Here is a 14,530-nt window from a genome sequence, read left to right as displayed (position 1 = left end):
ATGCCCTCCCTCATGGTCTGCCTTCTTCTTGCAGTTCCCACGTTTGTTTCTTTCCTGAAGGAAGTGGAGTCTCCCTATGAGGTCCATGACTACATCCGAGCCTACCTTGGAGATACTCCTGAGGCCAAGGAGTTTGCCAAGCAGTTCCTCGAGCGCCGTGCCAAACAGAAAGCCAGTCAGCAGCGGCAACAGCAGCAACAGCAGGTAAAGGTGGCTCTGCTCTCCCTGGGGACTGTGTGAGGCTGGAGAGTCAGCACCCCTGCTGGATTCATCAGCAGGGGTTTACACATCCTGGCAAAGGCAGACAGTAAAGCAGCTTTCCAGTTTTTACCAGTTTTAAGTTTCCTTTGTAACTTAACAGTTGAGGCCAACTGTAGATCAAAGAGTGTTTTTGCATGGTGATCTGGGAAATGCCGTGGGAAGGTGAGGTGGATACATCAGTAGCTAGAGCTGTGGCATGGATTTAGGAAGGGCTTTGGGCTCTCTTAATATTTTCTGTATAAATAAACCAGACTTCACTGTGCTCTATAATCTTGTCCGTAATTTGTTCTCTAGGATTCAGTGTGGGGGATGAACCACAGTTCGCTACATTCAGTCTTTCAGACTAATCAGAGCAACAACCAGCAGTCCAACTTTGAGGCTGTGCAGAGTGGGAAGAAAAAGAAGAAACAGAAAATGGTTCGAGCAGATCCCAGCTTGTTAGGTCAGTTTTAATTTTTAAAAATTAATTAATTTGGTAGTGGTGGTTTGCTTTGGGGGATGTAGAGAATTCCTGTTGACCTTAAATGGTAATATTGAATTTGAGTAGAATAGTTGGAATGTCTTTAGAATTTTTTCAGTAGTATTATTTATTTAACGATTTGAAAAATTCTGTATTAGTCTCATGGAAAACTTTTGTCAGACTTTCCCTCTTTGATACCTGGGTTACCACCTGGAAACCTCTAAGTAGTTCAGGGATGTCAGTTAAATTGCCTTTCCTCTTTTGAGTTGATTTATGGCTATTTTACTGCTTTAATGCTGATTCATTCTTTGAAGAAAAGCATGTTTCCCTTTCTTTTATGAGGAGCAGCTTTCTGAGGCTGCCTTTGCCTTCCCACCTTTTTCCTGGAGCTAACCACCACTCTAGTCAGAAAAGACAGCAAAGGTTGAAATGGTCACAGATTTTCAGTTGGAGACCATGGAGATGATGACATCATTATCAGTCCTTTTATTTATTATGTTCTGTCTTAATTTTTACGTGAGGCTGGTATTAACCAGCCCCTGTAGCATTGATGGAAAAGTTTCTTTGAAGTAGCTTTTAAGGTACAAGGGCATGGTGGGAGTGCATGGACACTGCGGGGTGACAGGTCACTGTTGTGTTCATGTGGAATAAATGTGTCCATGTTTGTGCCCTGTGTGACAGAGAGGAAACCAGGGCACTGCACCGGGCCAGGCTTTGTTGTGCTGTTTCTGCTGAGCCCAATTGCTGTGGAACAGCCAGGTATTGTCCACCTGAAGTCACTGCTGTTTTAAGTCTCTAGCAGAGCCCTGCCTCTGGTTTTTGTCTTTCTTTTATTTTTGGTCTTACCAAAGTCAGTACTCTTCAGCTAAATCAGTGATTTCCACATTGGTGTGTATGGAACTTCTCGGTTGAATCCTGACTTACACCACCCCAAGGTGCCCATCCACTGAGTCTGGTCTGGGTGCTCAGTTGAATATATTAAAAACCCAACTCATGTAATGTGAAGAAGAAATCACTAAACACAATTTAGAAGTTGCAACTGTAAGAGAAGTAGCCCATGCAGCTTTTAAAAAATGCGTACACTTGCTCTTTTACAAAATAATTTCAGATGCTTTTAGGCCACACTACCACGAGAGGGAGCCAGAACAATTTTCCTAAACCGACTGAACAGAGCATTTCTTATCTCTCGAAGATAAGTGGAAAGCAGTTGGTTGTCTAGCACAGAGCAAACCAATGTAGCACTCTCAAGACACTGACTCTCAACAACTTTGTGTTTAGTAGCCTTCTTATACTCCAGATGGGGTTGGTACAGCCTTAAAAACAGAATTTCAGTAGGAAAGCTCCATTTGATAGATTGGATTTGTTTCCTTGTTGAAAGTGTTTTCACTCTTTCTCACACTTCTCATGTTCATCATGTCCTCAGCACATAAGGCTAAAAGGTTGGGTAGAAGTTTGGGTGCATCTTGAGCCACCTGCATGGCCCTGGGTAACTTTGTACATTTTCATGTTGTACTCCTGAGATGGAAGTTTGTACAAAAGCATGGAAATAGATGTAATTGCTACTAGATTTCATAGGTACATGCATTGAGACTTTAAAGTAAAGGGTGAAATTGCTTGCAACTCCTGAAGCGTTGGAGCATGATTCCACGTGTGGATTCCAAGTTCTCAGAATGGCCATTTCTGCCTCTCAGACCATGTAAGTATGGTGTTGACAGCCACTTCCGAGGCCCAGTTGCCTTAAGCACGCTCCCTTTCAAGATGTTGCAGAGCCACGTTGCCACCACATGTAGATGTGCCTTGTACTGGCTCTGCAGGTGACATCTTTTAAATGGAACTTGAGAACAGTTTTCTGATCTGGTTTTAAAGACCAAGTGGTGCTTATCTAAATATACAGTTGATCACCTTTAGTTTATTAAGGAAAAAATCAGTTTGGGTGACTGCATCTGTAGCCTTACTGAATTACCCCTAGATTCATTTTCTCTTACAGGTGCTACTGCACGTAACAGATGTTTTGTACCAAGTACAGTATGCCACATCCAGATTTTTAACACCAGTCCTTCTTGGTTCACAGGGTTTTCAGTGAATGCTTCATCAGAGCGGCTCAATATGGGAGAAATAGAGACTTTGGAAGACTACTGAGCATGTGCAAATCAACTGGCTTTTCCTGCATCTGTTAACCATGGATTCTCTGTTTGGACACCGTACTCTCCACCTTGTGTTGTTCTTTGCCTCGCAGTGAATCACAGGATCAATCATCTCAGGCTGCTTCCTCTGGCCCCAGCAAACCCTTTCTGCCCAGGACTGCACAGGCGTTGTTCCTACTGTCAGCCCACTCCAGTGGACTTTGTTCAGAGTCCCGGGAGGGTGGGAGTTAGGCTTTGTTCACAACAAGGCTGAATTGGGCAGCAAGCTTTCACTGTGCTGTGATTCATTCTGCTGACATACCTGGAAAAAAAAATCAATTGGGATTCTGCAAAGCATTGCTTCCTTCTCCTGGTTACTCTTACCACATCCAACACATGCAGTCATATGGAGAGAGAGAGAGAGATTGAGAGAGAGTTTGTGGTTAACAGATGTTGGTCAAAACCAAAATGCCACACAGATACTGACTTGGCTGCTCCATCAGGGCAAGAGGTGCTCTCCTGGCCAGGAGTTGCAGTCATAAGCTACCCTTAGAACTGGCAACAGGAGAGGGGCGGTAGCGGGCACAGTTTAGCTTGGGTTGGTTTGAAGTTGCACACCCCCTGCCAGCCCTTCTCAGCACATTATTTTTGGAGGGAAAGCTCGAGTCTGTCTTCATTAGGTGGTGATGCTGAAGCTGCTGGAGTTCCTGTCGGCATTCTCCAGCCTTCGTGGACAAGTGGGGTCTTCTGCTCTGGAAAAAGGGGGGTGGCATCTCTTCTTTCAGGTTGAATTTACCCCTTAAATGCTACCTTCAGAGGGTTAGGACCAGTTTATTTTGAGCTCTTTTCCTGCAAATTTGTCTCGTTTAAGAGACAGTGGGATCTTTACAGTGTGGATCTGTAGTCTCTGGAGAGGGTGGACCCTGGCTTTCAGAGACGTGCCAGCAGCCTCAGCTGGTTGTCACTTGAAGCAGTGCTTAGGTATCAAGCAGAGATGCCCTTTTGTCATGGAGAGAGACACTGGAGGACAAAGCTTTGTGCAATGATGGCCCTGCTTATCTTCTACACCTTAAAAGTACTTCACGCACCTTCACTGGGATCCATAACCTCTAAGTGTTTATGGAATCATAACCTTCCTCTCTCACCGAAAGATTAACACCACCTTCCCTGCTCCACCTACCCACCCACCCCCCCCACACACCACAAACGACAGAGAAGGAAAACTGCCAAATGCACTTAGTTTGAACCCCCTGGTCCCATCTCCCGTCCCCAGAGGGGTGTAACCTGCGAAGGGAGATACGCTGCAGTTTTGGTGGAGTTGTATAAAGGTGTCTATTTTTCTGTCATCACTGCCTAAAGAAAACAGTTTGAGTTGCTCAAGAGCAGTTTGGCTTTGGATTTTATTTTGTTTGGGTTTATTCATTTTTTGGGGTCACCTTCCCCTCCTCCTCCTCTCTCTTCCCCCTGTCCCTAAACATGTACAGTAACTATACAGAGACTGCTGCAGACTTGTATATAGTTTTTGGATCCAATAGCATGGAGAGACTTGGAACTGTTGCAAATCTGGTCTCCCTGTCTCCTTTGCTTTGTAAATTCATAAAAGGGGGAAGAGGGGTAGTTAAAATGTTTACAAAACTTTAAACTCCCTCTGAACTTTTGCCAGTGTGGGGGGGGAAAAAGAGAGAACTTAAATAAAACCTGGTTGTATTATATCTGAGAGAAAACTTTCTGCTTGCTTTTGTGAAAGCTGAGTTTTGAGATAATTCCTGGTGCTAAAACTCACCCAAAACTCAACTTGCATCAGTTTTCGTCAAGAAACAACAAGCAAATACACAGGATGTGGAACAACAGCTGCTGCTTTATTTCTTCCCTGGTGAGGAATACTGGTTGGTTTTTCTACTTGATAATTTTGGAGTTCAAATAAACACCAGTAAGCTGAGATTGGAAATTTCTAACAAGAAAGCTTTAATTTTTCTCTGCTGTCTGTAGAGAAATGCATGCATTCACGCTGGTGCTGTTTATGCAGGGGAGATGGAGCCATGGCTGGTTTGCTCTTAACACAAACACTCGGCCACGGAGCCTCCTTTGCCAGTCGGTGCCCACCCCATGCACTCCAATGCACTGCCCTAAATGAGAGGTTTTATTTCTCCCCTCAGCCTAAGGTCCACAGGGACACCTTGTAGGTTTCCCTTTTTAGACTTACTTTCCTTTTTTTTCTATTTGTTTTTGTGTGGAAAATCCCAGTAAAAGGTAATGATAAATGTCCTGCCATTCTTCCCATGACCATGGAAAATAAGTGTGCTGAGGCCTATCTTACACAGTAGCCTTGCATGATGTTTAGCTGATGTCTGAGAGAAGAGTTTGTGTTTGGGCTGATAACCTGACTTTGTTTTAATATCTAATTTTTTTTAGCATATAAGATGTGTGGTTCATAAGTGCTTTCTGGCTTTTAGTGGTATGATCTAATTTCTGCAAGCTAATTTTGGACTGCTCTACACCATGTTACAAATACACAAAAGCCTTTTAGTTTCCAGCTCAGCTGGGAAGCAGGAAAGGAACAGCTCCTCTATTGCTAAATGAAAATGCAGAAATGCAAGCAGCGAAAATGTGCAGTAATTTGTCAAACCTCGAGGACCTCACTTGGCTCATGAGAGTTTGTAGATAATGGACCAGTGGGGAAGATACATATATTAATACATATCTTAATACTGAAATACTCTGGTTTCTGTGTTTAGTACAGAGGGAAGGTGGTGGCATGTGCAGATGTGTGCTCAGGTGACCGCCCTGTCACCTTCTGTGACAGGGCCCTTTTCTGTAGCAAGAGTCATTTGGATCAGTAGGGAAGGGGAAAATAGAGGCTCTAAAAGGCAAAATGATCTCTCAGCAGAAAAATCTGAAATTTAAGACAAAACTACTTGTGCCATATTTTCAGAGCATAAAGAACTGACATTGGTGGTGTTTGTATTCATTACGTGATGGGAAACCATGAAGTATTCATCATCGTATCAGCTCCAAAATACTAATGAAATTTCTTCTGTGACAATCAACTGGAGTATTCCCCTTTTTATACACCCCATCCTTTCCCCAGTCTTTGTTGCTGCCAATGTGATTTGAAACAAACCTGGGTTTTCTGTGCTGTGAACTGTCATGAGCCCCTGAGGTGGGCAGGGACGGAGTGGCAGAGGCTGGTGGGAGGAGGTGATGTCCGAGCAGTTGAGATCTGAGGAGGATGCTGGCCCTGCCTGCCAAAGGTGACTCTCCTGGAACACTTGGAGACTTTGACAGCGGTTCTGAGACCACCCACGGCTCCCAGGCCAGCTCTGTAAGTATTCCACCCAGGAACAAGGATGCCATGGAGCTGCTCTGGCTCTGTGTCAGAGCATTTTAGCCTTGGAAGATTGAGGCCCTTGTTCTTTGCTGTCCCCACCCTGCAATGCTCTTGCCACCCTGCATAGTGAGGGAGAGCAGAGCCCTCGAATGGGCTGCTTGGTCTCGGGGTGAGCTGCCCCAATGGCTCCTGTGTTATTTCCTGTGCCTCGGGATGGCCAGCCCGAGGGAAGGCATTCCAGGAGTGTCCTGGTGGCCTCTGGGAAGGGCTCACCAACAACTGCTCATGTGTGCAGTGGCCTGGCAGGGTCCTGACAGCTCTGCTTGGCTGCCTATGGGGTTTTAGGCATAAGTTTGGGAGGGTGGAGCTGCCTTTAGGAGGAGGTGCGCTCTCGCCAGAGTGAGGGAGGCTCTGCTGGGCTTTGCAGTCTCTCTACACACTTGCTCTTGTGAAGGAGTTTGTTTTTTTTTTTGTTTTTTTACTTGACTGGACAAAATTTTTGTTACACCAGTGAAATTTCTGAGTTGTTTTGTGCTTTGAAGAGTTTTAAGGATTCCTGCCGATGCTTTTCCTGAGGGAAGCCATGCCCTACCACAGAGTCCTTCGCCTGGTCCTGCTAACGCTGTGCAGCATCCTGGTCCCTGCTGTGCTGGCAGGTAAGGAGCTTTGTTTGCATTTAAAGCCCAAAAGCATGGAAGAGCACTGCCTCTCTCTCTTCTTCCTTCCCTGAAAACATCTCTAAATACGTATTGAATTATAAACGATTAATGGAAACTAGCTTTGGTGGCTGCTGGTGAGCAAGATTATCTTTTCAGTGGAGAAAATCCTTTCTAAGTTTTCCTAAGCAGAACAGCAGTAGCACCTACATGAGTGTTGGTGGCCAAGGGTCAGTGGACACATCAGTCAGCAGGAGATGGAAAACCTCTCAGCAGCTGATGGGACAGGCTGTCCCTCGGCTTTTAATGGCAGGAAGAAGTTACATTTATGGAAGGGAACATTTTTCCTTGGCTAAAGCACGTGTGCCAATTCCTGGTTCCTTCTGTGCTCTCTACTACAGCAGAGCACAACAGCTGCTTTAGGCAGAAATAGGAAAGTGTCCATGGAAACTTCAGTCCAAAGCCAAGGTGTGCATCCTTATGGGGTCACTCTGGAGCTTGGGCACCAAGGCAGTGCTGGGAAGGTGCCTGGCTCTGACTTGCATTCAGTGAGTGATGGGAAGAAGAATGGGAGAGATGCCTGTTGTGTAGGGCACTGTTTTTCTGGAGATTGTTACAAATTTCAGCCTTATCTGCTCCTGCCTTCAGCAGAGCTGTGCTGGCTGCAGGGGGCCAAGGGCACAGGCAGCTTCAAAGGCTGCAGGTCTGAGGTGGGTTTTACAGCTGGGGAAAAACTGACTTCCAAACTCACTGCACTGATGGGCTCTGAGCGTACAGGTGGAAACTCCTGTGGGGAATTGCTCCCCCCAAAGCCTTTCTTGCAGTGGAGGTGAGGCTGAAGAGATGGCTGGAGCCAAGATAACAGGCAGGAGCACAGCATTTGTTTTCCCGAATTCCTGTTTGTCCTGCTTTCCAAGACCTGGAACAACCTTGTTTTGCAGTTCTCTCCCAGTTTCTTCTGAGCATCTTGCCTCGCAGGGAGATCCTGGCCAGCTGTCTAGCAGATCAAATTATGAAATTACTTCTTTTTAAAGGGGCTTTCATATGGGTAGGGGAATTTACCACTGTGCCTAGCTGGAACATCTGTGGGTGCAGGAGCAGAATTAGTGCAGCTGGTATCCTCTCCTTCTAGGACAACCTTCTTGCTGGGAAACCTTCAAAGTAACTAAGAAATGAGCATTAAAAAGTGGATACTTTCCTTCTCAAACCATGAGCTTTTTTTGTACAGTGGAACATTAATCATTTTAGCACAGTTTCAGTTTGTGCCTTGCTCTTGCTCGCGGAAGCATTGACCGTGCTCTTCCCCCATACCAGGTAAGGTCTTTTCTTAATCATTTCCAGTATTTCACTCTGCAGGAAGTGATTAATTTCCAGTGAGAATTCAGTCTGCTTCCTCTCCATGCTGGGATCTCTTCTATGCTGTTTTAAATTTCCATTATTTGGTGCATTTGCTCTGCTCCCCCTCCTTGCCAGCTTCTCCATGTGCTTGCTCCAGCATTGCAGCTGTGGTTTGTGCCTGGCGCTGCCTTTCCGTGTCATTTTGCTCCTGTGACACACTCCCAAGTTTACTTCATCCTGTTACTGGGTGAGTCGTGCTCGTGCAGTGAGGCTTGAAGGGCTTTGTACTGGGGAATGCAACATTCAGATCTTGGGGTGTAGGAGAGACTCCCTGCTTTCTCTGCAGTGTTTCAGAGACTTCAGGCCTCTAACAGGTTGTTTCCTGTTCCCTCAGAGAGGACGGGAGAGAACCCTCCTGGACAAGTAAGCCATCCCAGGAGCAGAATGATTCTCGACATGGAGAGTTCCTGCCCCCAGTACAGGTGTTTTGAGGAACAGTGGAACTTTTTCTGCCTTTTATCCTGTTAGAAAAGGAAATTTCCTGCCTGGTGCAGACAAAGAGGGGAAGGGCACACACAGGGCCCTCTGGTCTCAGCACATACACACACAGCCCTGCCTTTCTGTGAACAAGTATACTTAGCATCCATCAGAACCGCAGCTCTGCGTTGCTGCACACGGGAGCTCCCGGCCTTGCCTGCCACAGGCTGCCCTTTGTGCTCCTCATGAAGGCTTCCTTTCAGCCCTGCCCTGGCCCTGTGCCTGCTCTGGCCACCTGAGGCTGGACAGCCCCTTGCTGGCCTCGGAGTTCACCAGCCCCTGCCCTTTCGTCTCAGCTCCTCTGACTCTCCCCAGCAGAGCCCTCCAGGAGCGGGCTCTGCCTTGGAGAGGGCTGCAGCTGGCGCTGGCCATGCAGACCCCAGGTCCAGGATGAGTCTCCTCTCCCTGTTGGCTGCTTCCCCAGCTGGTCTGGTTTCCTGGACAAGCATGGTCAGGGCTCTGTGACTATTGAAAGTGGGAAGTTACTGAGCTCTTTCCAATATCCCTTTTGTCAAAGGTGGGGAAGCAGTCAAGCATATCTTTAACCCCTTTTGTCCACAACATCTGGGTGCAACAGGAAATGGCCAGCTCAAGGACCTGTGACAAACCTAAGCCTTCTCCACTTCCTTTTTCTCCAAACCCAAGTGGCATGTAGGCCTAGAGCACAGGAGGATTGTGAAGAGCTGTTTTTTACTTTTTTTTCCTATCAGCAAACCCAGTTTCAATTCCTATAATGGATTCAGAGCTCCAAGTGAGATAGAAGTTATTGCAAAGCCTTTGCAAGGTGTTGGCTTCTGAATCGTGTGTATTTGGTATTTAAACTCAGATGTGGGGTCATGAGCTTGTTTGGAGCTAATGTGGAAATAATGTTGTTATGCAGTAGCACATCAGAATGAGCCTGGGGGGAAGAAAGCAGCAGAGCACACAAGCTAAAGGAGAAGATACAGGAAAGCACCTTCACCAAGGATATCTTCCTGTAGCAGCTTGTGTGTCTTTGTTTTCAACTACAGGGGAATAAAAGATGATTAGGAAATTTTCTAAAGCTTAAGTACTAGAACATGGATAGCAGTAAATAGGTCCTGTTGGCAAATTTCAGGAAAAGATGTGGTTGTTCCAGCAGATCTGTCCAGACTTAAACCAGGACTTCGTAAGCCATTACCCAACCTTGCTCTTCTCCAACTCTCCTTATAAATTCCTGACACTGGTATCAACTCCTGAATAAGGACCTAGGTTGGAGGTGAAGAGTAAGGACGATGAGATGCTGAAGGCAGCTTGTGGTGAGGAAGGGTATTGGCCACTGGCAAGTAACCTCCAGGGACAGTGCTGTGACACGGGCACATCTGCCTGCCTTAAGGTTTTGCAGTCGGCCTGTGGGGAGGGTCTGGTTCCTTCAGATTTGGTTGGCTTCCCCCAGGGCTGTCACTTGTAGAGACTCTTTCCAGTCTTACCTTTCAGTCACCAAGCACTTGGGGCACTGGCTACCATGTCACTCTGCTGGCAGTTCACCCCACCTTCTTTCTGAGCATGGAAATAGCAGTTTTGTCAAGTTGCCTTTGCCATCATCTAGAGCTCCCTACAGCCCATGTGTCTGGAGTCCCACTGGCCCCTGCATCACTTGGAAAACTCATCGTGTATTTCCTTATGGTAACTGAGATTTTCTTCTGGTTTCCTTACCTCTGTTATAACCAACTTGTGCTGGGGAGAGGGAGAAGACACTGTACAGCAAAGAGGTTTCCCTAAAATAAGACAATTTGTAGTGTTAACATGTGGGAATGAAGAACTGTCATCATCCACCTGGCCTTCTGCAAAACACTCTAATAATTTTAGTCCATTTTGTCCAATTCTGTCTCCAGTAAAACTCCAATAAGATTATTGCATGTATTTCTCCTAAGTGTTCTCCAACTATATTTCTCATGAAAAGGCTTTTAGTGTTAGTCTGAAAGCAACAGTTGCCCTCAGCTTGTGCTTCAGTGCTGAGACAGGGCTAATGGTGTGGAAGAGCTCATTTGTGCTAGGGGCTGGAGGCTTCCCTCCCTCCGAACAGGCGGCACTGAGGCACAGAGCCTCAGCAGTGGTGGGTCACTCGTGTGCCTCAGCAGCCTGGCAGCCCCTCCATGTGCCCCTGGCTGCCCCTGCCCAATCCCTCCAGGGCAAGCAAACCATGTGAGTGCACCACGGGGGTTTTCTAGAGGTAGGACTCGTCCTGAGACTGATGGCAGCACAGCTAAGGTATGGCTCTCTCTCAGATGTTAAACATGTGATCTTGTGATGGATGATATATTTTGAGTGTGTTTCTTGCTAGTTCTTTATTTCTACAAAGTTCTTGGGTGAGCAGGAAAGCCGTGCACTACCTTACCTTTGATATTTAGTTTCCAGCTCTTGGTTGCACTCCCTCCCTGGAGATGGCAGCGTGTTTGGGTGTTTTTCCAAGTTAAAAATGCTGTTTCTTGCCCCATGGCCATGGAGCTTCCCTGCAACTTGCCCTTTCCCTGGGAAGGCTGCTGCTGGGTCTAGAGCTGTCACTGAGGCATTTGTTGAGGTTCACAGGCCACATCCTCCTTGTCACAGTCAGGATGACAGTGACGGTGTGGGCAGGCAGGCCTGGCCCCTCTGGTGCTGCTTTCCCTGTTGATCGTGTTCAGATCCTGGTCTCTTGGTCATGCACAGAGAAACTGAGCCTGGGAGGAGCAGGACTTGTGGTCACCCAAAACATTGACAGCAGAGCAGAGAACTGAATGTCCTGAACTGGGTCCCTTGCCTGTACATAGGGGCTCTCCAGATTCTGTCGAACAGGTGACTGGAAAAGGCCCTCATGTCTCATCACTTGGAGACATGAGACCTTACTAATAGTGTGCGTATGTTGGGTTTTGGTACCTGACATAAACTCTGTCCTTCCCATCACTCTTCTTGCTTTTGCCAGGGGACTGAAATGGGATTGTGGCATTTGATGTGGCTCCACTGATGTGTCAGCCAGTGGCAGTGTGGCTGACACTCACTGGGACCGTCAGGGAAGCAGGTGTGACACTTCTGCTTGTTAAAGAAACCTGCTGGATGCATGAGAATAGTTGGATGGGTGCTTGGGCTTCTCAGCTGGCAGGAGTGGAGGCACGTGAGGACGCGAGTTTTTGGGTTAGGAGGGAAAATCAAAGGCGATCCTTGGAGAGAACAGTGCTGGTTATGAGCAGACGTTCTCCCAGGCTGCAGCAATGGGCTCTGGAGGAACCTGCCTCTTGTTTTGTGTTCCCCCATGCTGTGTGCCCATGGCAAGGCCCTCGGCACCTGCTCCAGCAGCATTGAGGAGCAGGAGCTGAGGAGGGGACCAGCACTGAGCCCTGGCTCCTGGGGAGCTCAGCTGTGGGTATTTCACTCGATGTGTGTGCAGGAATTGGCTGCTGCCTCTGAGCTCACAACTGTTCCTGAGGCACCAGACCCAACTGAAAGGGGTTGTGTTTCCCTGGGCTGAAGTGCTGTTAGGGTAAAACCACAAAAACTCCGGACAGCAAACGCATGTTTAGCACACTCTGCCCGTTCTGTGCGGGCAAACGGAAAGTGTGTGTCAGTCAGATGAGGGGAATTAACAAAATACATATCCAGCAACCATCCAAGTTTTTAAAAAATCACGGAGATCATAAACAAATTCGACTGTTCCCTCTGTGTTTGGCTATCAAAAACAAGCTCTGTGCCCTGCTTAAAGAGAGCTGCCATAAATTTTTCAGGAGTTAGATGCACTGAGAACTGGAGGGACTTTTTGGCACCTCTGGGTCTGGTGGCACCTGTGGGACCTTTACACTGTGGTTTGAAGAGATAGTGCTCTCTCCTCATCCCTTTGAGAGGGGATTGGGAAGCCCCAGCCCACGTCATACAGTCTCCCTGGATGGTGCCTGCATCTGTTAAAGATCATCTGAGCTAACACCAGTCTCTAGTCACATGCAAGGCATACGCCCAGCTCTGGAGAGAAAAAACTTCCTTGGGAAAGGAAGCAATGCTTTCCTCCCAGCACTGCGTTCCTCTGCCAGGTGGGGACAGTGGCAGCGTTGGTTCTGGTCCCGGGGGTGTTGACAGAGTCAGGAAGGTCATGGCTGGAGTGTGACTCTTCTGTGTGGAGCTTCTCCCTTACAAAAGCAGCCTAGAACCAGGGCTTCCAAAGCATTCTGTATGTTTGGTCTGTTCCTAAACCAACAGCTTCCCCATGCCAGCTAAATAGTCCAGCTCTGCTCAGCTTCTCTCCTGCATTAACTACATTTGCTCACTGAATTCTGTATTTCCTCCTTTTCCATCCTCTGGCAGTGAAGTAACAGGATTTAAACTAGAGACATCCAATGCAAATGGCAGTTTGTGGAGGAGCCATGGAATGGGATACGAGCCTTCAGCTCTGCTGGTTGGTTTTGCAGCAGAGGTTGGGAAGGGCCCTGCAAAGGCTCAGGTGTTTGTGGGGAGCCCTCGTGGAACACAAACCTCTGTGTGCTTGTACAGGGGAGCCGAGATGCCTCCTCTGGTGCAGAGACCATGGATGTACCAAGTGTGTGAGGACAGGGTGTTCTCTGCTATACCCAGCTTAGGCTGGGTGTCCCTGCCTGGATCTAACTGGCACAGGACTTATTTGTCTCTCTCGATGCTTCTTGGGCCAGAGTTAAACTTAGCAGCTGTCTCGCTGGACACCCTGCAGCTTTCCTGCCTGTAGAAAGAGCTTTCAAAACTAGTCTAGAACTTTGTTATGTTCCCAAGATTGTGGGCAGCCTGGAATAGCTCTGGGGATGGTGGGAGCTACTCTGATGCAAGCCCCTGCAGTAAGTTCTCAGCGGGCTTGTACAGGCAGAAGAGGTGAGTGTTTTGGCCCTCCTGTTCCAGGGAGGGATCTTAAGGGAGAGCAAAGTGTGGTGGAGCCCATTAGTGAGGATTCTTTGCTCTCCTCCCACAGTGCCTTCTGTCTGCAGGAGGCAAGGAGGGTGCTCCAGGCACTTAAAGCTGGGGCTGGCACTGCCAAGATGTGCTGCTGCCACCTCTCTTCCTGGGCTACAGAGAGCCTGGGACAAGTCTTCAAGTGCCCCTGTACACCAAAGTTCACATGCCAGAGTTGGGGTGCCTGGGGATACCTCTGTGCCTTGCCCCAGGGAGCCTGGGCTGCTTGCTCCAGCTCTTCTGACTCCCTCTTTCCCAGACCTGATAACATTGTGTCAGTTCAGGTGGGGCCTGGCAGTGGGTGTTGTTCGTTTTTCTTCTCCCTGCTTTTTTCCCCATCCCGGTGCAACATTCCCAGCGGTTTCAGCCAGGAGCTGTGGAATGTCTCCTACTCCCGCCAGGGCCCACCTGAACAAAGCTGGGCATTGACAGGGAGCACTCGGTGAGCCACACACAGACAGGGAGGGCTCTCTGGCTTGGTCTCTGACCCACGGCAGGAAGGAATAACAGGAGACACACAGAGCCCGGCCAGGCTTTCATCTCCCCGGTGTGGCGGGGGTGCAGCAAGGGGAAGTTGAGGCTCTGGGGTCCTGTCTGGGGGAGCCATGTTCTGAGCTGTGCCAGCACCTCGGGCATCCTGCACTGCACGGGCTGGTGGTGCAGGACAGAAGGGCCCTGAAATGCTGTGAATTTGACCAGCACAGGTGGCCTGGTGGCCTCTGTCTGTTGGCAGTGTGACAGCCCTTCCCAGCCCAGTCCCAAGGGCATCCACGACCAAACCAGCTGTGGATGTTCATGTGGGGCCTGTTTGTGTGCGAGCAGAGGTTGCAGGGTGTTGGGGGGGCTCTGTGTTGTCCCGTGTGTGCGCTAGGTTGCTACAAAAGCATTGCCTTTGGCTGCTCTGGGTACGGCTGTTGAGCAGAGGTGG

The 14,530-nt window shown here is 48.2% G+C and overlaps 2 protein-coding genes across 19 annotated transcripts in view; both read left to right on the top strand.

Annotated features, from left to right (window-relative positions):
- The window catches only part of GIGYF2 (GRB10 interacting GYF protein 2), a 75,365-nt gene extending 70,804 nt beyond the window's left edge, over positions 1-4,561 (top strand). For all 18 annotated transcript variants that reach the window (XM_017726184.1, XM_017726175.1, XM_017726152.1 and 15 more), the window contains 3 exons: positions 35-204; positions 556-703; positions 2,793-4,561. In XM_017726184.1, the coding sequence (XP_017581673.1) occupies positions 35-204; positions 556-703; positions 2,793-2,860 (386 nt within the window). In that variant the 3' untranslated portion in view covers positions 2,861-4,561. The remainder of the gene's footprint in view (positions 1-34; positions 205-555; positions 704-2,792) is intronic.
- Positions 4,562-4,885: 324 nt separating this feature from the next.
- CUNH2orf82 (chromosome unknown C2orf82 homolog) overlaps positions 4,886-14,530 on the top strand; it is a 10,740-nt gene continuing 1,095 nt past the window's right edge. Inside the window, exon 1 of the mRNA XM_017726321.1 lies at positions 4,886-6,896. Within this exon, the coding sequence (XP_017581810.1) occupies positions 6,735-6,896 (162 nt within the window). The 5' untranslated portion in view covers positions 4,886-6,734. The remainder of the gene's footprint in view (positions 6,897-14,530) is intronic.

This window comes from Corvus brachyrhynchos, unplaced genomic scaffold (assembly GCF_000691975.1).
Source record: "Corvus brachyrhynchos isolate BGI_N302 unplaced genomic scaffold, ASM69197v1 scaffold450, whole genome shotgun sequence".
NCBI lineage: Eukaryota > Metazoa > Chordata > Aves > Passeriformes > Corvidae > Corvus > Corvus brachyrhynchos.
This window is presented reverse-complemented; position numbering and strand designations above follow the sequence as displayed.